General features: G+C 36.6%; 1 protein-coding gene across 1 annotated transcript in view; it reads left to right on the plus strand.

Moving 5' to 3' along the window:
- UFL1 (UFM1 specific ligase 1) overlaps positions 1–23,892 on the plus strand; it is a gene marked incomplete at both ends in the record, with an annotated part of 57,565 nt that overhangs the window by 17,987 nt on the left and 15,686 nt on the right. Inside the window, 4 exons of the mRNA XM_079716287.1 lie at positions 369–483; positions 2,578–2,708; positions 20,224–20,282; positions 22,603–22,749. Coding sequence (XP_079572413.1) covers positions 369–483; positions 2,578–2,708; positions 20,224–20,282; positions 22,603–22,749 — 452 coding nt within the window. The remainder of the gene's footprint in view (positions 1–368; positions 484–2,577; positions 2,709–20,223; positions 20,283–22,602; positions 22,750–23,892) is intronic.

A 23,892-nucleotide genomic window follows, 5' to 3' on the forward strand; every position in this document is an offset into this window, starting at 1 on the left:
TGTTTGGAGTACTTGGAAATAATATAAACTTTTATTTTTTTCTATTGTTTTAAAGCAACACAAAGCATAATTTTTATCATCTTTCCTGTATGAGTTTAACTCTGAAAGCAGAATTGTTCCAAAAATATTAATGAAAATGATTGCAGAATTTTAATTGTTGAAAACAATTTCAGCATTTATTATTTGATTAACCTTACATTTAGTTACATTGCTAAGAAAATTTTCAGAATATGAGTAATGAATGGTGTTTACCTAAACATATTCATTACTTTTGGGGAATACCTTATTGCAACAGGAATTAAACATAATAGATAGAGGAAAATTATTATTCCTAATTGGGTTTTTCCTTTTTTTTTTTAAACTATTAGGAGCTATTTGGATCGGTTAGCAGAAGAGGTAAATGATAAATTACAGGAAAGTGGTCAGGTAACCATATCCGAACTGTGTAAAACCTATGATCTTCCCGGAAACTTTCTGACACAGGTATTTTTTTCTTAATACTATAATATGTCTTTTCAGATAAATAAAAGAATTTTAATGGGAGGGAAGAAACTATACTTTCTTACCATTAATTGATTTTTTGCAAGTGTTTGACTACTGATGTTCTAGCAATATATTTAGGGAATATTTAAACATTGATGGCTCTGATGAGATTGTTTAGAAGTGATTGTAATCTTCCTGAACCCAGAGACACCCTAAACTTAAGTAGACTTAAGTTCTAGGCCTGCTTTGATGCAGTAGCAGGTTTACCATAAGCGTATAGGCTTATTTAATGTTCTGATAACAACTGTACAGAAACTTTAACCAGTATCATCAGTTCTGATTGCCTAGTTATATTTTAAGAAATAACTGATGAAGACTATAATTTAGAAGGGGTGCTACTGGCATCTTGTGTGGTAAAGGTCAAGGCTGATGCTAAACATCCTGCAGTGCACAGAACATCCCTTCCCAACAAAGAATTTTCTTGCCCAAAATGTAAGTAGTACCAACATCTTTTGATGTCACCTTTTTTCCTCCTCTAAACTGTCAGTGTGACAGGAAGAAGAACCAAGGAATCATTTATATTCTCTTAATTTTTGGTACTTGTGTCAATACTCAAATCAGATATTTTCATTTATAGTGTAATAACAATGCTACCTGAAAATAGAGGCTAGTTCCCTGTTTGTTGTTTCTTTTTTCTTAAAATGGTTTGACATTTTAGAATTATAGAAGTCCATTTGGTACCGTGGAAAGTGCACGGGCTTTGGAGTTAAACAGACCTTGATTTGAATTCTGTCTATGCCACTGCTTAGTTATTCAGTGTCAGGAAAATTATTTCATGTCTTTTGTGCTTCCAGTTACATATCTGAAAATGGGAATAATTGTCTCTTTCATAGATCTCAGTGAGGTTATATTCATGATATATCTACTGAAATGGCTGGCACAGTGGAAGTACTCAATAAATGATGGTTTTGTTTTGTATTTACTGCAACAAATAAGGGAAAAGCCAAATCCCTTTTTAGGTATACTTTAACTTACCAAACCATAATTGCATGAGATTAATTTATAATACAACAGATTTACTCACTCATTTTAGCTGAATGATTTCTCCCCTAATTGCATCTAAAATACCATTTAGGGCACAGATCTGTTTTACAAAGCATTTCAGGACCCTAAGCTTCTGAGCAAATGTATGTAAATCACAGAAGATAAAATCGGCAAATATATGTAAATCACAGAAGGTAAAAAAAAAAAATGTTTAGACACTTAAATAAAAGTATCAGAACAAATTCAAATGATTTCTTATAAAATTGTGCTACTGATACATTTTAGAAATATATATAGTTTCTTAATATTTTTCAGTTTTAATTTTTCTCAGTATCACAGGCAGTATTCTAAAAGCTCATTAAGAAGTTGTTTGGAAAGCATTTTTCTGTACCATAAAAGTATCAGCCAAACTGACTTGAGTAGATTTAACTTGTCCTGGGAAGGCAAATATGTCCAGGCTTATTTTATAGGTACCTGATCCCAGTCATAGTGTAGCTGTGGAAAAATACTCTCTTGAGATTACCAAGAAATCAGGTTGTCTGTCAGTATAGATTCTGGACACAGTTTGTTAATATTTGCATCACAGAAGATAACTTTTCAGGTTTTATGTTTCCCTAGGTCGCAGAATCTTGGAATAACATTTATTTCTCTCTGTTAGTGTTAGAAGCTCCATATAGGATCCTCTCCAAGACCCATGTATATGTCTTGGCTGTCTGTGTGTCAGACTGCCTGTATCTAGAAAATTGGTTAATCAATCTCTTTTATTTTACCATAGAAATAGGCCTTATTTTAGCACGTAGCTGAGCCTTTTAACATTCAGCTATTTGATTCATTCGATTCTTGTCTCTGCCATAAGATTACAAAGTTTCCTAGATCCTAAGTCTTCATTTTACCTTATATATCTTGTTAATTCATGCTTGCTGAAATTATTCAATCATATGATTAATACAGCATCAGCATGCAACATGACTCTCGTAAGACTGTACGAATGTAAATGTGTAATTTTGTTCTTTCAAATTAATAAGAATTTTCATCCATCTTTACCCTCAGGCGCTAACTCAGCGACTAGGTAGAATTATTAACGGACACATTGATCTTGATAACAGAGGAGTAATATTTACTGAAGCTTTTGTAGCTAGACATAAAGCACGCATCCGTGGGTTGTTCAGTGCTATTACCCGGTAAGCATATTTTAAATTATATTTTTACGTTTGTTTGATTATTGTTTGCTTTTTTTTTTTTTAAAGCAGAATCTCATTCAGGCCCCTAGTTTATTAAATAGACAGAGGGCAGCTTCTGTGAAATAGGAATGGGGATTCCAGAGCCCTAGAACGTGGCCACACTCTCTCCAACGCACATCTCCTTTACTCGCCTACCTTCACCATCCTTATGACCCCAGATGTACTTCTGCAGCACACCCAGATCATATATAAAGTCACCCTGGGATCGTGGAAAGAATATGCAGTCAGAAATCCTTGGGTCATATCCCTATCACATAGTAACCTTGTGACCTTGAGTAGATAAGTCAGTCAGTCACCTAACTTCTTTGGGCCGCAGACGGGGCTGGATGACTTCAGAACTTTTTTTTACTAAATAACATTCTAGAATTCTAATGAATAACAATTTTACTTTCAAAATCATTTGAACTTAATGTTTGGGGCCTGTGTAACAAACTCCATTGTGGAATTAAGAAAACCTACATTCTCAATTCTCTCTTTTCTCCTGTGTCATTTAGTTTATCTCAGTGGTTTTTGGGTCCCACCAGCATTTAAATGTCCAGATTTCTCCATTTTAAAACAATCAAACCTCTCTCAACCCCATATTCCACTCCCTTTACCATCTTGTTTATTCCTTTCCTTAACGTGAACCTTCTCAAATTGATGTCTACAGTTACTATCTCAGTTTTCTTACCTTCAGTCACTTCTCAACTCACCCATCTGGCTTCTACAACTTACATAGCAATGATGTCAGTATCATTAAATCTAATGGGTATTTCCTGTCCTTGTTTTACTTTATAGCACCATTTAACCCCAATTACAGCTTCCTTCTTGAAATGTTCTTATCTCTCTCTTTTTTTTTTTTTCCTTAACACTATACTTTCGTGGTTTCTTTTTACCTCTTTTGGCTGTACCTTATTAGGCTGTACCTTTTCTGGCTCTTCCTCCTTTCACGAGCCTTGAAAGTTTTATTTCAGGCCATCTTTTCTTCTCAGTCCTGTACTGTCTGCCTAGGTGCTTTTACCTTTCTTCTAAGTTTCAGACTCATACTATCTGTACAGCATCTCTGTTGCAGTGTTTTATTACAAGTGCCTCAAATTCAGCATATTTAGAATAACTCACTACTGTCCCACTTTCCACCTCTTCTGAATTTATTCTTCCATTACCAGTAAATATCATCATCAGGTTGGTTTTGCCAGAAAACTGGGAGTCCTCCTTTATGCCATCCTTTCTCTTACCTCCCTTTCCATAACACAACATCTTTTGAATTAATATTTTAAATATTTACATAATCTTTACTTCTCTGACATCACCGTTCTTACCACTTCAGTCCGTTTTTTACCTAGACTGTTTCAGGAGCTTTCTAACAAGTCCCCCTTCTTCTACTCTTATTACCTTTCAGGACATTTTTTCGTGGCAGCCACAGTGATTTCTTTTTGTCATTCAACAAATCAAAAGCATGCATTGAACACCTAATACATTCAGGGCCCCGGTGGAACAAAAGACTAAAAGGATAGAAGAGAGAACTTGCAATCTAATGCAGCAGTTTTCTTTCTCTCTTTCTTCCTTTTTTTATCTCACACTTACAGAAAAGTTGCTAGAGAACCTTTTTGTTTTTTAATTCTGTCCCACTTGAGAGAAAGTGGCTGACATGATGTCCCATAATCACACTTTAGTCTGTATTTCCTACAAACAAGGGCAACGTCCTATAGAACTACAATACAAACATCAAAATCAGAAAATTGACCGTGATCCATTACTACCATCCAGTCCTTGGATCCCATTCATGTTTTACCAGTTGTTCCAATAGTATTCTTTATACAAAAAGGATCCAGTTCAGAATCACATAGTGCATTTAATTGTCATGTTTCCTTAGTCACTTTCAATCTGGAACACTTACCTTACTTTCATGACCTTGACACTTAAAGATCACAGGCCAGTTATTTCATAGAATATTCAGTCTTTCCTTTTGGCTACTTTGTCATACTTATATTCAGGTTATGCATCTTTGGCAGGAATATCACAAAAGTGATTATATGTTCTTGTCATTGAACCCTATCAGGTGGCATACAATTTAGATTTTTCCAGTTACTGATGAGGTGCACTGTGACTTCTTAATAAGGGAAAATTTATAACATTTTAAATAATCAACATGAGAGAATCAAGTAGTTGGAATAACTTAAAAGTCTTTTAGTTATATGCATAAGAATAAAAACACAGACTAAACCTAAACCAGAGGACTGGTATAATTGGCTTAAAATGAATAGGGATGAAAAAATTGGAGTCAGAAAAAAGTCTAGACCTTTTTTTTCAATAGTTTCCTTTACTTAAAAGAAATTATAATTATTAGAAAAGCATTCACAGGGATCTATCCAAAAGAAATGAAAACATATCTCTGCGCAAAGGCATGAAACAAATCTTCATGGCAGCATTATTCATTATAGCCCCAAACTGGAAATAATCCAGATGTCCATCAACTGATAAATGGATACAAACAACAAAATATGGTATATCCGTACACCAGAATGCTATTCAGCAATAAAAAGGAGTGAATACTGATCTGTGCTTTATTATGCATGAACCTCAAAGACATGCTAAGTAAAAGAAGCTGGACACAAAAGACCACATACTGATTCCATTTATAAGAAATCTCTAGAAAAGCACATTTGTAGAGGCAGAAAGCAGATCAGTGGTTCTCTAGGTCTACGGGTGGCAATAGGAATTAACTGCAAACATCTAGGAAGGAACTTTTTGGGTGATGGAAACCTTCTAAAACTGGATTGTGGTGTTGGTTGCTCAGTTCTATTAATTTATTGAGATTGTTGAATTGTATACTTAGAATTGGTTAGATTTATATGTAAATTTTGTATATCTCATTAAAGCTGTTCAAAAAAAAAAAGAAATGTATAATCATTACAGAAAATACTGATAAGCAAAAGAGAGAAATTAAAGTGGATTTCTCCCAGTCATACACCCTAACTGGAATACAGCATTCAGTTTCCTTTCAGTATGTACATGATCTCATTTTTCTTCAGAAATGGAATCATATAACATTCACTGACTTCCCAGGTGAGGAGAGCCTTGCAGACAGAAAAAATAGAATGAACAAGAAATTAACATACAATAAAGGGCAAGACAGATAGTCAAGAGTCACCAAATTTGAGGTGGAATTTTGGTGGGAAAGTAAATTGATCCCAGAATGGGAAGACAGATCAATTACCTGGTATTTCAGTAGCATAATTCTGCTTAAGGTTGTAAAATTTGGTGCAGTTTTTTTTTTTTTTAGTTGATTTACAGTGTTGTGTTGGTTTCTGGTGTTCAGCAAGCAATTCAGTTATACATATATGTGTACATATATGTGTATATATATTTTTCTTTATGTTCTTTTCCATTATACTTTATTACAGGATACTGAATATAGTTCCCTGTGCTATACAGTAGGGCCTTCTTGTTTATCCATTTTATATATAATAGTTTGTATCTGCTAATTCCAAACTTCTGATTTATCCCTCCCCCACCCCTTTTCCCCTTTGATAACCATAAGTTTGTTTTCTATGTCTGAGTCTGTTTCTGTTTTGTAAATAAGATCATTTGTATAATAGTTTAGATTCCATATGTAAGTGATGTCATATGGCATTTGTCTTTCTCTGACTTCACTTTGTATGATAATCTCTAGGTCCATCTATGTTGCTGCAAATGGCAACATTTAATTCTTTTCTATGGCTGAGTAATATTCTATTGTGTGTGTGTATATATATCACATCTTCTTTATCCATTCATCTGTTGATGGACCCTTAGGTTGCTTTCACATCTTGGCTATTATTAATAGTGCTGCTATGAACATTGGGGGTGTGTGTATCTTTTCAAATTAGAGTTTTTGTCTTTTCTGGATATATGCCCAGGAGTGAGATTGCTGGATCAAAAGGTAACTCTATTTTTAGTTTTTTAAGGAACCTCCATACTGTTTTCCACAGTGGCTGGACCAATTTACATTCCCACCAACAGTGTAGGAGGGTTCCCTTTTCTCCACACCCTTTCCAGCATTTAGTATTTGTAGACTTTTTGATGATGGCTATTCTGACCCATGTGAGGTGATACCTCATTGTAGTTTTGATTTGCATTCCTCTGATTAGTGATGTTGAGCATCTTTTTGTGTACCTATTGGCCATCTTTATGTCTTCTTTGGAGAAATGTCTATTTAGGTCTTCTGCCCATTTTTGATTGGGTTGTTTGGTTGTTTTTTTTTAATTGAGCTATATAAACTGTATATTTTGGAAATAACTCCTTGTTGGTCGCATTGTTTGCAGACATTTTCTCCCAGTACGTAGGTTGTCTTTTCATTTTGTTTATGGTTTCCTTTGCTGTGCCAAAGCTTATCAGTTTGATTTGGTCCCATTTGGTTATTTTTGCTTTTATTTCTGTTGCCTTGGGAGGCTGATCTAAGAAAACATTGCTACAATTTATGTCAGAGAATGGTTTGCCAATGTTCTCTTCTAGGTGTTTTACTGTGTCATGTCTTACATTTAAGTCTTTAAGCCATTTTAGAGTTCATTTTTGTGTATGGTGTGAGGGAGTGTTCTACCTTCATTGATTTACATGTGGCTGTCCAGCTTTCCCAGCACCACTTGCTGAAGAGTCTGTCTTTTCCCCATTGTATATTCTTGCCTCCTTTGTCGAAGATTAATTGACCATGGGGTTATGTGGGTTTATTTCTGGGCTCTCTTTGTTTTCTGTTATTGTTGTTTTTGGCCGTGTGGCTTGCAGGATCTTAGTTCCCTGACGGAGGATTGAACCTGTGCCCTTGCCAGTGAAAGCACAGAGTCCTAACCGTTGGACCACCAGGGAATTCCCTGGGCTCTCTTTTCTGTTGCATTGATCCATGTATCTGTTTTTGTGCCAATAACATGCTGTTTTGATTACTGTAGCTTTGTAGTATTGTCTGAAGTCAAGGAGGGTTATGCCTCCTGCTTTGTTCTTTTTCCTCAGGATCGCTTTGGCAATTCTGGGTCTTTTATAGTTCCATATAAATTTTAGGATTATTTGTTCTAGTTCTGTGGAAAATGTCATGGGTAATTTGATAGGGATTCCATTAAATCTGTAGATTGCTTTGGGTAGTATTAATATTTTAAAAATATTAATTCTTCCAGTCCAAAAGCATGAGATATCTTTCCATTTCTTTGAATCATCTTCAGTTTCCTTTGTTAATGTTTTGTAGTTCTTAGCATATAAGTCTTTCACCTCCTTGATGAGGTTTATTCCTAAGTATTTCTTTTTTTGATGCAGTTTTTAAAGGGAATTTTTTTTACTTTCCCTTTCTGATATTTCATTGTTAGTATAAAGAAATACAACAGATTTCTGTATGTTAATCTTGTATTCTGCTACCTTGCTGAATTCATTTATCAGTTCTAGTAGTTTTTGTGTGGCGTCTTTAGGATTTTCTGTATATGGTATTATGTCATCTGCTTATAATGATAATTTTATCTCTTCCCTTCCAATTTGTGTACCTTTTATTGCTTTTTATTGTCTGATTGCTGTGGCTAGGACTTCTGATACTGTGTTGAACAGAAGTGGTGACAGTGGGCATCCTTGTAGTAAATTTCAGTGGGAAGGCGTTCAGCTTTTCACCGTTGGGTATTATGTTGGCTGTGGGTTTGTCATAAATAGCTTTTATTATGTTGAGATATGTTCCCTCTGTACCCACTTTGGTAAGAGTTGTTATCATGAGTGGATGTTGAATTTTGTCAAATGCTTTTTCTGCAGCTATCGAGATGATCATGTGGTTTTTGTCTGTTCTTTTGTTTATGTGGTGTATCCCATTGATAGATTTGCTATGTTGAACTATCCTTGTGAACTTGGGATGAATCCCACTTGGTCGTGGTGTATGATCTTTTTTATGTGTTGTCGGATTCGGTTTGCTGATGTTTTGTTGAGATTTTCTGCATCTATATTTGTCAGAGATACTGGTAATTTTCTTTTTTGGTGGTATTTTTGTTTGGTTTTGGTATCAGGATGATGGTGACTTCATAGAATGTCTTTGGGAATGTTCCCTCCTCTTCAGTCTTTTGGAAGAGTTTGAAAAGGATCGGTATAAGTTCTTTGTATGGTTGGTAGAATTAATTCCCCAGTGCAGCCATCCCATCCTGGACTTTTGTTTGCAGGGAGTTTTTTTTATTACAGATTCTGTTTCACTTCTAGTGATCATTCAGTTCAAATTAATTTGTTTCTTAATTCAGTTTTGGAGGACTGTATGTTTCTAGAAACTTGTCCATTTCTTCTGGGTTGTCCAATTTGATGGCAGATAATTGTTCATAGTATTCTCTTATGGTTTTTGTATTTCTGTGGTATCAGTCGTTATTTCTCCTCTTTCATTTCTTAGTTTATTTAGTTCTCTCTTCTCTTCTTGGTGAGCCTGGCCAGAGGTCTGTAGGTTTTGTTTACCCTTTGAAAGAACCAGCTCTTGATTTTATTGATTTCTTTTTTTTTAAATTGCAGTATAGATTTACAATGGTGTGTTTCAGGTGTACAGCAAAGTGATTCAGTTACATGTATGTATATGTGTGTGTGTATATATATTCTTTTTCAGATTCTTTTCCCTTATAGATTATTTTAAAATATTGAGTATAGTTCCCTGTGGTATACAGTATGTCCTTGTTGTTTATTTATTGATATTTTATGTATAGTAGTATGTATATGTTAATTCCAAGTTCCTCATTTATCCGTCTCTCCTACCTTTCCCCTTTGGTAACTATAAGTTTGTTTTCTATGCCTGTGGGTCTATTTCTGTTTTGTAAATAAGTTTATTTGTATCATTTTTTTTTTTTTAGATTCCACATATAAGCAATATCGTATGATATTTGTCTTTTTTGGCTTATTTCACTTAGTATGATAATCTCTAGTTCCATCCATGTTGCTGCAAATGGCATTATTTCATTTTTCTTATGGCTAATATCCCATTGCGTGTGTGTGGGTGTGTATGTATATCTTTCACATCTTCCTTATCCATTCATCTATCAGTGGACATTTAGGTTGCTTCCATGTCTTGTGTATTGTAAATAGTGCTGCAATGAACATTGGGATGCATGTATCTTTTCGAATTATAGTTTTGTCCAGCTATATGCCCAGGAGTGGGATTATAGGATCATATGGTAGCTCTAGTTTTAGTTTTTATAAGGAACCTCCATACTGTTCTCCATAGTGCCTGTACAGATTTACATTCTCACCAACAGTGTAGGAGGGTTCCTTTTTCTCCATACCCTCTCCAGCATTTACTGTTTGTAGGTGTTTTTGATGATGGTCATTCTGACTGGTGTCACGTGATACCTCATGGTAATTTTGATTTGCATTTCTCTAATAATTGGCATTGTTGAGCATTTTTTTCATCTGTATTGGCCATCTGTATGTCTTTGGAGAAGTGTCTGTTTAGATCTTCTACCTGCTTTTTGATTGGTTTGTTTGTTTCTATTTTTTTAAATCTCTGATTTATTCCCTCTCTGATCTTCATTATTTCCTTTCTTCTTCTGACTTTAGGTTTTGTTTTTTTCTTTTGATTCTTTTAGGTGATAGGTTAGGTTGTTTATTTGAGATTTTTCTTATTTTTTGAGGAAGGCCTGTATGGCTATGAACTTCCCTCTAAGGACTGCTTTTGCTGCATGTCATAGATTTTGTATGGTTGTATTTTCATTGTCAGTTGTCTCAAGGTATTTTTAAATTTCCTCTTTGATTTCATCTTGACCCATTGTTTGTTTAGTAGCATGTTGTTTAGTCTCCATGTAATTGTTTTTTTTCTTGTTTTTTTTTCTGTGGTTGATTTCTAGTTTCATGCTGTTGTGGTCAGAAAAGATACTTGAAATAATTTCTATCCTCTTCAATTTGTTGAGGCTTGTTTTGTGTCCTTGTACGTGGTCAGTCCTAGAGAATGTTCCATGTGCACTTGAAAACAGTGTGTATTCTGGGTTTTTTTGGATGTAATGCCCTGAAAATATCAATTAAGTCTAACTATTCTAATGTGTCATTTAGGATCTCTGTTGCATTATTGATTTTCTGTCTGGAAGATCTATCCATTGATGTGAGTCTGGTGTTAAAGTCTCCTACTATTGTATTCCCATCAGTTTCTCCCTTTATGTCTGTTAGTATTTTTTTTATGTATTCAGATGCTCCTATATTGGGTGCATATATGTTAAAGAGTATAATATCCTCTCCTTCTATTGATCTTTTTATCATTATTCAGTGCCCTTGTTTATCTTTTTTTATGGTCTTTGTTTCAAAGTCTGTTTTCTCTGATATGAGTATTGCTACCCCCTCCTTCTTGTCCTTCCATTTGCATGATACATCTTTTTCCATCCCTTCACTTTCAGTCTATGTGTATCATTTGCCCTAAAGTGGATCTTTTGTAGACAGCATGTTGTAGGCTCTTGTTTTTTTTTTTTTTTTTTTTTGCTTCACAATGGTGTATTACTTTGTGCTTTATAACATAGTGAATCAGTTATACATATACATCTGTTCCCATATCCCTTCCCTCTTGCATCTCCCTCCCTCCCACCCTCCCTATCCCACCCCTCCAGGCGGTCACAAAGCACCGAGCTGATCTCCCTGTGCTATGCGGCTGCTTCCCACTAGCTATCACGTTTGGTAGTGTATATATGTCCATGCCTCTCTCTCGCTTTGTCACACCTTACCCTTCCCCCTCCCCATATTCTCAAGTAGGTCTGTGTCTTTATTCCTGTTTTACCCCTAGGTTCTTCATGACATTTTTCTCCTTAAATTCCATATATATGTGTTAGCATACGGTATTTGTCTTTCTCTTTCTGACTTACTTCACTCTGTATGACACACTCTGGGTCTATCCACCTCATTACAAATAGCTCAATTTCGTTTCTTTTATGGCTGAGTAATATTCCATTATATATATGTGCCACATCTTTATCCATTCATCCGATGATGGACACTTAGGTTGTTTCCATCTCCGGGCTATTGTGAATAGGGCTGCAATGAACATTTTGGTACATGTCTCTTTGAATTATGGTTTTCTCAGGGTATATGCCCAGTAGTAGGATTGCTGGGTCATATGGTAGTTCTATTTGTAGTTTTTTGAGGAACCTCCATACTCTTCTCCATAATGGCTGTACCAATTCACATTCCCACCAGCAGTGCAAGAGTGTTCCCTTTTCTCCACACCCTCTCCAGCATTTATTGTTTCTAGATTTTTTGATGATGGCCATTCTGACTTGTGTGAGATGATATCTCATTGTAGTTTTGATTTGCATTTCTCTAATGATTAATGATGTTGAGCTTTCTTTCATGTGTTTGTTGGCACTCTGTATATCTTCTTTAGAGAAATGTCTATTTAGGTCTTCTGCCCATTTTTGGATTGGGTTGTTTGTGTTTTTGCTATTGAGCTGCATGAGCTGCTTATAAATTTTGGAGATTAATCCTTTGTCAGTTGCTTCATTTGCAAATATTTTCTCCCATTCTGAGGGTTGTCTTTTGGTCTTTTTTTTTTATTTTTTAAGAAGATGTTGGGGGTAGGAGTTTATTAATTTATTTATTTTTGCTGTGTTGGGTCTTCGTTTCTGTGCGAGGGCTTTCTCTAGTTGTGGCAAGCAGGGGCCACTCTTCATCACGGTGCGCGGGCCTCTCACTATCGCGGCCTCTCTTGTTGCGGAGCACAGGCTCCAGACGCGCAGGCTCAGTAGTGTGGCTCACTGGCCTAGTTGCTCCGCGGCATGTGGGATCCTCCCAGACCGGGGCTCGAACCCCTGTCCCCTGCATTGGCAGGCGGACTCTCAACCACTGCGCCACCAGGGGAGCCCTGTCTTTTGGTCTTGTTTATGGTTTCCTTTGCTGTGCAAAAGCTTTGAAGTTTCATTAGGTCCCATTTGTTTATTTTTGTTTTTATTTCCATTTCTCTAGGAGGTGGGTCAAAAAGGATCTTGCTGTGATTTATGTCATAGAGTGTTCTGCCTATGGTTTCCTCTAAGAGTTTAATAGTTTCTGGCCTTACATTTAGGTCTTTAATCCATTTTGAGCTTATTTTTGTGTATGGTGTTAGGGAGTGATCTAATCTCATACTTTTACATGTACCTGACCAGTTTTCCCAGCACCACTTATTGAAGAGGCTGTCCTTTCTCCACTATACATTCCTGCCTCCTTTATCAAAGATAAGGTGACCATGTGTGCGTGGGTTTATCTCTGGGCTTTCTATCCTGTTCCATTGATCTATCTTTCTGTTTTTGTGCCAGTACCATACTGTCTTGATTACTGTAGCTTTGTAGTATTGTCTGAAGTCAGGGAGCCTGATTCCTCCAGCTCTGTTTTTCGTTCTCAAGATTGCTTTGGCTATTCAGGGTCTTTTGTGTTTCCATACAAATTGTGAAATTTTTTGTTCTAGTTCTGTGAAAAATGCCAGTGGTAGTTTGATAGGGATTGCATTGAATCTGTAGATTGCTTTGGGTAATAGAGTCATTTTCACAATATTGATTCTTCCAATCCAGGAACATGGTATACCTCTCCGTCTATTTGTGTCATCTTTAATTTCTTTCATCAGTGTCTTATAATTTTCTGCATACAAGTCTTTTGTCTCCTTAGGTAGGTTTATTCCTAGATATTTTATTCTTTTTGTTGTAGTGGTAAATGGGAGTGTTTTCTTGATTTCATTTTCAGATTTTTCATCATTAGTGTACAGGAATGCAAGAGATTACTGTGCATTAATTTTGTATCCTGCTACTTTACCAAATTCATTGATTAGCTCTAGTAGTTTTCTGGTAACATCTTTAGGATTCTCTATGTATAGAATCATGTCATCTGCAAACAGTGACAGCTTTACTTCTTCTTTTCCGATTTGGATTCCTTTTATTTCCTTTTCTTCTCTGATTGCTGTGGCTAAAACTTCCAAACCTATGTTGAATAAGAGTGGTGAGAGTGGGCAACCTTGTCTTGTTCCTGATCTTAGTGGAAATGGTTTCAGTTTTTCACCATTGAGGACGATGTTGGCTATGGCTTTGTCATATATGGCCTCTATTATGTTGAGGAAAGTTCCCTCTATGCCTACTTTCTGCAGGGTTTTTATCATAAATGGGTGTTGAATTTTGTCGAAAGCTTTCTCTGCATCTATTGAGATGATCTTATGGTTTTTCTCCTTCAATATGTTAATATGGTGTATCACATTGATTGATTTGCATATATTGAAGAATCCTTGCATTCCTGGAATAAACCCCACTTGATCATGGTGTATGATCCTTTTAATGTGCTGTTGGATTCTGTTTGTTGGTATTTTGTTAAGGATTTTTGCATCTATGTTCATCAGTGATATTGGCCTGTAGTTTTCTTTCTTTGTGACATCCTTGTCTGGTTTTGGTATCAAGGTGATGGAGGCCTCATAGAATGAGTTTGGGAGTGTTCCTCCCTCTGCTATATTTTGGAAGACTTTGAGAAGGATAGGTGTTAGCTCTTTAAATGTTTGATAGAATTTGCCTGTGAAGCCATCTGGCCCTGGGCTTTTGTTTGTTGGAAGATTTTTTATCACAGTTTCAATTTCAGTGCTTGTGATTGGTCTGTTCATATTTTCTATTTCTTCCTGATTCAGTCTTGGCAGGTTGTGCATTTCTAAGAATTTGTCCATTTCTTCCAGGTTTTCCATTTTATTGGCATAGAATTTCTTGTAGTAATCTCTCATGATCTTTTGTATTTCTGCAGTGTCAGTTGTTACTTCTCCTTTTTCATTTCTAATTCTATTGATTTGAGTCTTCTCCCTTTTTTTCTTGATGAGTCTGGCTAATGGTTTATCAATTTTGTTTATCTTCTCAAAGAACCAGCTTTTAGTTTTATTGATCTTTGCTATCGTTTCCTTCATTTCTTTTTCATTTATTTCTGATCTGATTTTTATGATTTCTTTCCTTCTGCTAACTTTGGGGTGTTTTTGTTCTTCTTTCTCTAATTGCTTTAGGTGCAAGGTCAGGTTGTTTACTCGAGATGTTTTGTGTTTCTTAAGGTGGAATTGTATTGCTATAAACTTCCCTCTCAGAACTGCTCTTGCTGCATCCCATAGGTTTTGGGTCATCGTGTCTCCATTGTCATTTGTTTCTAGGTATTTTTTTATTTCCTCTTTGATTTCTTCAGTGATCACTTCGTTATTAAGTAGTGTATTGTTTAGCCTCCATGTGTTTGTATTTTTTACAGATCTTTTCCTGTAATTGATATCTAGTCTAATAGCATTGTGGTCGGAAAAGATACTTGATACAATTTCAATTTTCTTAAATTTACCAAGGCTTGATTTGTGACCCAAGATATGATCTATCCTGGAGAATGTTCCATGAGCACTTGAGAAAAATGTGTATTCTGTTGTTTTTGGATGGAATGTCCTATAAATATCTATTAAGTCCATCTTGTTTAATGTATCACTTAAAGCTTGTGTTTCCTTATTTATTTTCATTTTGGATGATCTGTCCATTGGTAAAAGTGGAGTGTTGAAGTCCCCTACTATGAGTATGTTACTGTCAATTTCCCCTTTTATGGCCGTTAGTATTTGCCTTATGTATTGAGGTGCTCCTATGTTGGGTGCATAAATATTTACAATTGTTATATCTTCTTCTTGGATCGATCCCTTGATCATTATGTAGTGTTCTTCTTTGTCTCTTTAATAGTCTTTATTTTAAAGTCTATTTTGTGTGATATGAGAATTGCTACTCCAGCTTTCTTTTGGTTTCCATTTGCATGGAATATCTTTTTCCATCCCCTTACTTTCAGTCTGTATGTGTCTCTAGGTCTGAAGTGGGTCTCTTGTAGACAGCATATATATGGGTCTTGTTTTTGTATCCATTCAGCCAATCTGTGTCTTTTGGTGGGAACATTTAGCCCATTTACATTTAAGGTAATTATCGATATGTATGTTCCTATTCCCGTTTTCTTAATTGTTTTAGGTTCATTATTGTAGGTATTTTCCTTCTGTTGTGTTTGTTGCCTAGAGAAGTTCCTTCAGGATTTGTTGTAAAGCTGGTTTGGTGGTGCTGAACTCTCTCAGCTTTTGCTTGTCTGTAAAGGTTTTAATTTCTCCATCAAATCTGAATGAGATCCTTGCTGGGTAGAGTTATCTTGGTTGCAGGTTTTTCTCCTTCATCACTTTAAATATGTCCTGCCAGTCCCTTCTGGCTTGTAGAGTTTCTGCTGAAAGATCAGCTGTTAACCTTATGGGCATTCCCTTGTGTGTTATTTGTTGTTTTTCCCTTGCTGCTTTTAATATGTTTTCTTTGTATTTAATTTTTGACAGTTTGATTAATATGTGTCTTGGTGTATTTCTCCTTGGATTTATCCTGTATGGGACTCTCTGTGCCTCCTGGACTTGACTGACAATTTCCTTTCCCATATTAGGGAAGTTTTCAAGTATAATCTCTTCAAATATTTTTCTCAGTCCCTTTCTTTTTCTCTTCTTCTTCTGGAACCCCTATAATTCGAATGTTGATGCGTTTAATGTTATCCCAGAGGTCTCTGAGACTGTCCTCAGTTCTTTTCATTCTTTTTTCTTTATTCTGCTCTGCAGTAGTTATTTCCACTATTTTATCTTCCACGTCACTTATCCGTTCTTCTGCCTCCTTTATTCTGCTATTGATCCCATCTAGAGTATTTTTCATTTCATGTATTGTGTTTTTAATCGTTGCTTTATTCATCTTTAGTTCTTCTAGGTCCTTGTTAACTGTTTCTTGCATTTTGTCTCTTCTATTTCCAAGATTTTGCATCTTGGAAATAGAATCTTGGATCATCTTTACTATCATTATTCTGAATTCTTTTTCAGATAGACTGCCTAGTACCTCTTCATTTGTTAGGTCTGGTGGGTTTTTATCTTGCTCCTTCTCCTGCTGTGTGTTTTTCTGTCTTCTCATTTTGCTTATCTTACTGTGTTTGGGGTCTCCTTTTTGCAGGCTGCAGGTTCGTAGTTCCCGTTGTTTTTGGCGTCTGTCCCCAGTGCCTAAGGTTGTTTCAGTGGGTTGTGTAGGCTTCCTGGTGGAGGGGACTAGTGCCTGTGTTCTAGTGGATGAGGCTGGATCTTGTCTTTCTGGTGGGCAGGTCCACGTCTGGTGGTGTGTTTTGGGGTGTCTGTGGCCTTACTATGATTTTAGGCAGCCTCTCTGCTAATGGGTGGCGTTGTGTTCCTGTCTTGCTAGTTTTTTGGCATAGGGTGTCCAGCACTGTAGCTTGCTGGTCTTTGAGTGAAGCTGGGTGCTGGTGTTGAGGTGGAGATCTCTGGGAGATTATCACCATTTGATATTATGTGGAGCTGGGAGGTCTCTTGTGGACCAGTGTCCTAAAGTTGGCTCTCCCACCTCAGAGGCACAGCACTGACTCCTGGCTGCAGCACCAAGTAGGCTCTTGTTTTTTTATCCAGTGTGCCACTCTTTGACTTTTGATTGGAGCATTTAGTCTATTGACATTTAAGGTAATTATTGATAGATATGTATTTGTTGCCATTTTAAACCTTGTTTTCCAGTTGATTTTGTATTTCTTATTTGTTCCCTTCTTTTTCTTTTTGTCTTTCCTATTGTGGTTTGATGGTTTTCTTTTGTATTATGCTTTTCTCTTCTTTTTGGTTTTTGTGAATCTGTTATATGTTTTTGATTTGTGATTACGCTGCTTTTCAAGTATGTTAACCCATTCCTGTATCTACTTGCTATAAACTGGTAGTCATATAGGCTCAAACACATTCTAAAAAAAAAAGTCTATATTTTCTTACTCTTCTCCCCCATATTTTTTGATTTCGATGTCCTCTTTTGCACCTTCATGTTTATCCTTTTGCTGTTCATTGTAGTTATTATCGCTTTCACAGTAATTTTTTTTTAATCTGTGTACTGGCTTATTTAAGTGATTTACTTTCCAGTTGTGATATTTTTTTTCTTTCCTACAGATTCTTGCTTCTTTTCTATTGAGAGAAGGCCTTTCAATATTTCTTTTAGGATAGGTTTAGTATTGCTGTATTCTTTCAGTTTTTGCTTGTCTGAGACATTCTTTCTCTCTCCTAAATGATAATCTTGCTAGGTAGAGTTTCCTAAGTTGTAGGTTTTTCCCTTTCAGGACATCGAATATATGTTGTCACTCCCTTCTGGCCTGAAACGTTTTTGTAGAGAAATCAGGTGATAGGCTTAAGTAGGTTCCCTTTGTAACTAATTCTTTGTTTTCTCTTGCTGCCTAGAAACCTCTCTTTATCTTTAACTTTTGTCATTTTAATTATAATCTGTCCTGTTGTGGGTTTGTTTGGGTTCATCCTTTTGGGACCTTCTCTGCTTCCCATACCTGGATATCTGTTTCCTTCCTTAGGTTTGGGAAGTTTTCAGCCATAATTTCTTCCAGTACGTTTTTGATCCCCTTTTCTCTTTCTTCTCCTTCTGGGATCCCTATAATGTGTAGATTGGCACACTTTATATTATCCCATAGGTCTCATATATTGCTTTCATTTTTTTTCATTTGTCTTTCTGTCTGCTGTTCTTATTGGGTAATTTCCGTTATTCTTTCTTCCAGATCATTTATTCATCTGCATCATTCAGTTTGCTATTTATTGCCTTTAGCTCCACTTTCATCTCAGCAAATGAGTTTTCTAATTTTTCTTGGTTCCTCTTTATGGTTAGTAACTAGTTCCTTGTTACAGTGATCTGCATTTCTATTGATAGCCTTTCTTAATTCCTTCAGTAGTTTTATTACCTCCTTTTTGAGCTCAGGGTCCAGTAGACTGGAGAGGTGTTTAATTTTGTGTTCTTTCAGGGGAATCTCTTGATCTTTTAATTGCATTTGGCTCCTCTGCTTCTTCATTTTACCTATATTTCTCTTACTGTAAGAGTTTAGGAGAAACAGTTATCTACTGTGGTCTTGGAGGGCTGTTTTCATGTCGGAGCATCCCCGTGTACCCTGCATGAATCTAATATTTTTGGTGTGAGAGCTGTTTTTAGTGTGGGGCCCTGCCACGTCTTTTCTCGTATGTGCTGGCCGATATCCCATTGATGGGGGTGTGACTGGTGTTGTGATGACCAGAGCCTGCAATGGATATTGAGCAGGGCATCCTCTTTGCTCTGTGGTTGTCACAGCCCTTTTGGGGACAGGGTCTGCTCACCAGTTGTTGGAGTAAAAGCCCCCAGATACATTTCTAAGCTACTACAGTGTGAGATAGGCAAGACTGGAGTGCTCCCACTGGGAGAAAAGCCACTGCCTATTTCTCCACAGGAGCTGTTTGCTGGGAGGGCACCTATGATGTTGCCTGTCACTCATGCAGTCTCACAAAGTATGCTCTTGTTGGCACTGCCCCGGCCCCTCCTCAATCATGGGAATGCAGGCAATCGACCTGGGTGACCCTCAGGCCCTGTGCTCACAAAACCAGCAGCGCAGATCCACTGAAGTCAGGCACCTGAACTGTCATAGTCACACACCTGGACCTGCCCTGGGAGCTACAGAATCAGCCCAGACCCCAGCTCCACCTTCACATATGCATGCCCACAAAGCTTGCAGCTGCTAATGCCAGACTTGCCCCAGCCACAGGATCACCAGTAATCTGCTTGGAATTCCCACAGGTGCTGAGCTTACAAAGCCACCAGCAGCAGCATAAATCCGCGGATTGATCAGCTGCTGGGACACAGCTCAGATTTCAGCCCCACCTCCAAGTGTGGGCAGCACTCCCGGGCTTGCATGCTCCCAGAGCTCATAGAGGCAGAGCCACACCTGCTGTGAGCACACAGAGATTGAGGCTGCTCTGGTGGGGCCTTGCCCCTCCCTTTGCTTGAGGGTCACCCCATTAACAGTGGGGCTTCTATGGCAGACCCAGGCTCAGTCCTGTGTACACCTCCTGTTGCAGCCCAAAGCATACTCCACCCACTTCAGGCTGTCTCTGCACAGCGAATCCCAGTCCTCTCCCCAGGTCTGTCCCCTGAAGCCCAAGTTTCAGCAACTAGCCCCCATGCCCACTAGCAGACATGCATCTGGCTGGGGAGTACAGCAAGGTGGTCAGGACCATCTGTGCCAGCCTCTCTCTGTTCTGCCTGTGGCAGGCTGGTTGCTGCATTCTCCTCTGAGCCTCTGAAGCTCTCTTGCTGGCCTGGCTGATCTTCCAGTCAGTGAAGGGAGTTCCCAGTGTGAGGGAACCTTCCCTCTTTCACGGGTACCTCCCAGGGATGTAGATCCTGTCCCAATTCCTTTTTTCTTTTTTTTCCTACCCAGTTAAATGGTGATCTTTCTTGCAACTTTGGTTGTATGAGATCTGCTAACATTCAGTAGGTATTCTGTGAGAATTATTCCACATGTAGATGTATTTTTGATACATTTACAGGAGGAGGTGAGCTCCACGTCCTTCTATCCCGCCGTCTTGATCTATGGTGTAATTTTTGCCTTCATTTTTTTCTTCTAAATTAATTTGTTTTTCATAAACTAATCATCCTAGTTTTTTTAATTCATAAGTATGTGTAACTCTATGATGAGTAAAATGTTTTTTTAATTTTTTTTCCTTTCCATAAAGGCCTACAGCAGTGAATTCTTTGATTTCAAAATATGGATTTCAGGAGCAGCTTCTTTACTGTGAGTTTGCTTTAAAGGATATATCACTTAATTAGCTGTTGAATAGACTAAATGTAAAACTTAACTAATTTTAATGTTTTTACCTCTTTTAATCTTAAAACTTATGTAACTAAAATATTTCTAGGGGGCTTCCCTGGTGGCACAGTGGTTGAGAATCTGCCTGCCAATGCAGGGGACATGGGTTCGATCCCTGGTCTGGGAAGATCCCACGTGCCACAGAGCAACTGAGCCCCGTGCGCTAAAACTACCGAGCTTGTGCTCTAGAGCCCGCGGGCCACAACTACTGAGCCCGCGTGTTGCAACTACTGAAGCCCGCGTGCCTGGAGCCTGTGCTCTGCAACAAGAGAAGCCACTGCAATGAGAAGCCTGCTCACCACAGTGAAGAGTAGCCCCCACTCATGGCAACTAGAGAAACCCCGCGTGCAGCAACAAAGACCCAACACAGCCAAAAATAAATAAATAAAATAAATAAATTTATTTTAAAAATATATTTCTGATTGAGAAGTTTCTCTATACCAATTTTCATATACGTGTCTTGTTATACCCACCAAACATTTAGTGTTGGGTACCTCAAGAGGAGTGGAATAAAAAAAAATTGTGTGTGTATAAAATACTCTGTTATGCATATGCATATAGAGATTTAAAATTTGGGGATTAAGAATAATTTTTACTTTGTTTCTTACAGATTTTTACTACATTTTCTTATGAAAGTAGTGTTTGGCTAAAAAAATTTTTACAAAAGGATTATAGCATTAAAAGTAAATTCTTAGCATTCAAACAGTAGTACGGTAATATCTTCAAAATAATTTTGGTCCATTGACTATTCTGTGTTTTTGTGAAACTCTTATGAGATTTCGAAGGTTTTTTTTTTTTAAAGCTTGGCTGGAGTAATTTTTAAAAGCAGTGACTTAATCTTTCAACTCAGGTATCTGTGCAAATATAAAATTAAAATGAATAATGGAAAAGAAATTTAAATACAGAACCAAAAATTAATTTTTGTTCACTATATTTTTCAGAATATGGTGTTAAATTTAAATTTTTTAAGACAAATTTAAAATTAAAATGTGACGTATTTCTGAATTTCCATAATCGGAGTTGGTGAAATTTCATTATAATGTAAAGTTCTTCAAGTAATAACTGATAAATTGATAACTTTGTCTGAATTTAGCTTGGATTTGTGTTGTACAATCACAAAATTCTAAAATATGTGCTGCAGTCAATTGTGAACTCTAGACCTTTCTGATGTACTCTAATTTACTGAGCATTGGAATTCTGAAATTCATATGTAAACTAATTTTTATTTCTGTTAAAAGCTAACTTTGCTGAATCATTCTTTGTGCCAGACATCTTTTTTTTTTTTTTTTTTTTTTTTTTTGCGGTACGCGGGCCTCTCACTGTTCTGGCCTCTCCCTTTGCGGAGCACAGGCTCCGGACACGCAGGCCCAGCGGCCATGGCTCACGGGCCCAGCCGCTCCACGGCATGTGGGATTTTCCCAGACCGGGGCACAAACCCATGTCCCCTGCATCGGCAGGCGAACCCCCAACCTTCCCTGCACCACCAGGGAAGCCCCCAGACATCTTTTGACTGTTCTTGTTGGCTCACTTAGGAATAACTCCTTCCTATCTGCTTTGTCTCTTTTTAGGGTATTTTGATATTTAAAACAACAAAGTGTGTAGTCGAATGTTATGGTTTAAATAAAAATCATAAATTTGGTGTTAATGGCAGCACTAGTAGGTGGCAGAGTTGAGGTTTGGACTTAGGCTATCTGGGTCCATATCCATCCTCTTAACCATGGCATTATATTTCTGTTATAGGTAGGATTAAAATGTGTTCCTTCAATTTAAACAGTGGAAATGTAATAATTTATACAGATTTTCATGGCTTTATTTCACACTGTTGATTCTAATAGGATCCAGGTGTCTTGATTTTTCTAAATATGAGGAAATTGAACTTGGTAACACTAGTGATTGTGTATTATCTATTCTCAGAGTGTATAATTGTCTACTTTTAATCATGAGATAAATATTGGCATGTTTTTTTCCCAAAATTAGACTAAAAAATTCAACATTAATTAGTTTGTATTACAGTTCAGTATCTTTAGCTAGTTGCCAAAATTTCCTGAATTTATGACCTGAGTATTCTCATAAATGGCAGGAAAGTTTTGTCTAAAATATAATGTCTTTATTTAGTATGAAATTTAAATTTTAAATTGCTTTTTTTAAGTGTAAGAATAACTAAATTGTGAAATTTTAAAGTGTTTTACTTTTTGAGATTTTTACCTGCTCTGATTTTTTTCTGTTTGTTTGCTTTTCTTTTAAGCTGTTCTTGAGGAACTTGTTAATAGTGGACGCTTACGAGGCACTGTGGTTGGTGGGAGACAGGATAAAGCGGTGTTTGTCCCTGACATTTACTCCAGAACACAAAGTACTTGGGTGGATTCTTTTCTCAGGCAGAATGGCTATCTGGGTAACATTTTTTCTTTTTAACTAAAAATCATTTCTAATATTAAACACATTCTTAGAAAGATTGTATTAGCCCTGGGAGTACACATGTACTTTACTGTTGGCCAGCAGACTATAATGGTTCTCTTTGAGTATAAAAGTAGTCATCACACTGTAGGTTTTTGTGGGTCATGTAACTGAGTTTAATTCCATAGTTATTGAACAGTTGTAATGTAGAAAGGCCAGAAGCTGGTATTGATTGTTACCAGCCTTCTAGTAATGTGATACTATATATAAGATACTTCAAGTTCTTTTTAATTCATAAAAAGTAATTATATTTATTATATCTTATAACTTATGAAGTTGCTTGGTTTTTTAGTTACATAATCTTAGAAATATTTTATTGCTGTCAGTTTTACAGTGTTCATTTTTATTAGTTATCCAGTACTTCAGAAACATAGAAGTTATTCTAAATTTTGTTTCTGAGGTTCCATCATTTGGATAAAGTAGATTGATTGAATTTAATCATTAAAACAGGTAGCATATATATATAAAACTCAGTTTGATCAATTTCATAACCCAAGTCAAACTATGTAAGGGATCAGTTACCTATAAAGTATACCTATAAGTCATTAGTGTTCAGTTTAAATGTGTGCTAGAATGAATACTGGCTTGGCTTATGTTTTCTTGACTTTCTACAATGTGCCTTCTCAGTTTCTTCAGCCAAGGACTTGGATTAGAATTTTGTTGTAATTAATTTCCTTAAATATTATTATTTGAGGACAGAGAGAGCATGGTAGATATCTCTAATAACTTTAATGGCTGCAAACTTAAGTCTTAAATTTTTTACTTTTGTTTTATATGCTAAATCTTTTACTAGTGTAAATTAGACTAGAGATTGCTTTGTCCTCAGTTGTCTAATGAAACATTTGAAAAATAAATTCCATTCCTTTAGTTAACTGTAATCAAAATTCCAGTTTTTGTTTCTCTACTTAAATCATTACATTCCGTTATCCTCATTTCTACTTTTATTGCTCTTTAGTCCTCGTTTCCCTTTGACTCCTCAATTGGAGAGTAAGAGACAAAGCTGAATTAATGAAGTACTTGAACCAATTTTTCTACAAATATGTTTAGTAATAAAAATTTGGGAAGGTAACATAACCAGGGA

The sequence above is a fragment of the Hyperoodon ampullatus genome (assembly GCF_949752795.1).
Source record: "Hyperoodon ampullatus genome assembly, chromosome: 12".
NCBI lineage: Eukaryota > Metazoa > Chordata > Mammalia > Artiodactyla > Ziphiidae > Hyperoodon > Hyperoodon ampullatus.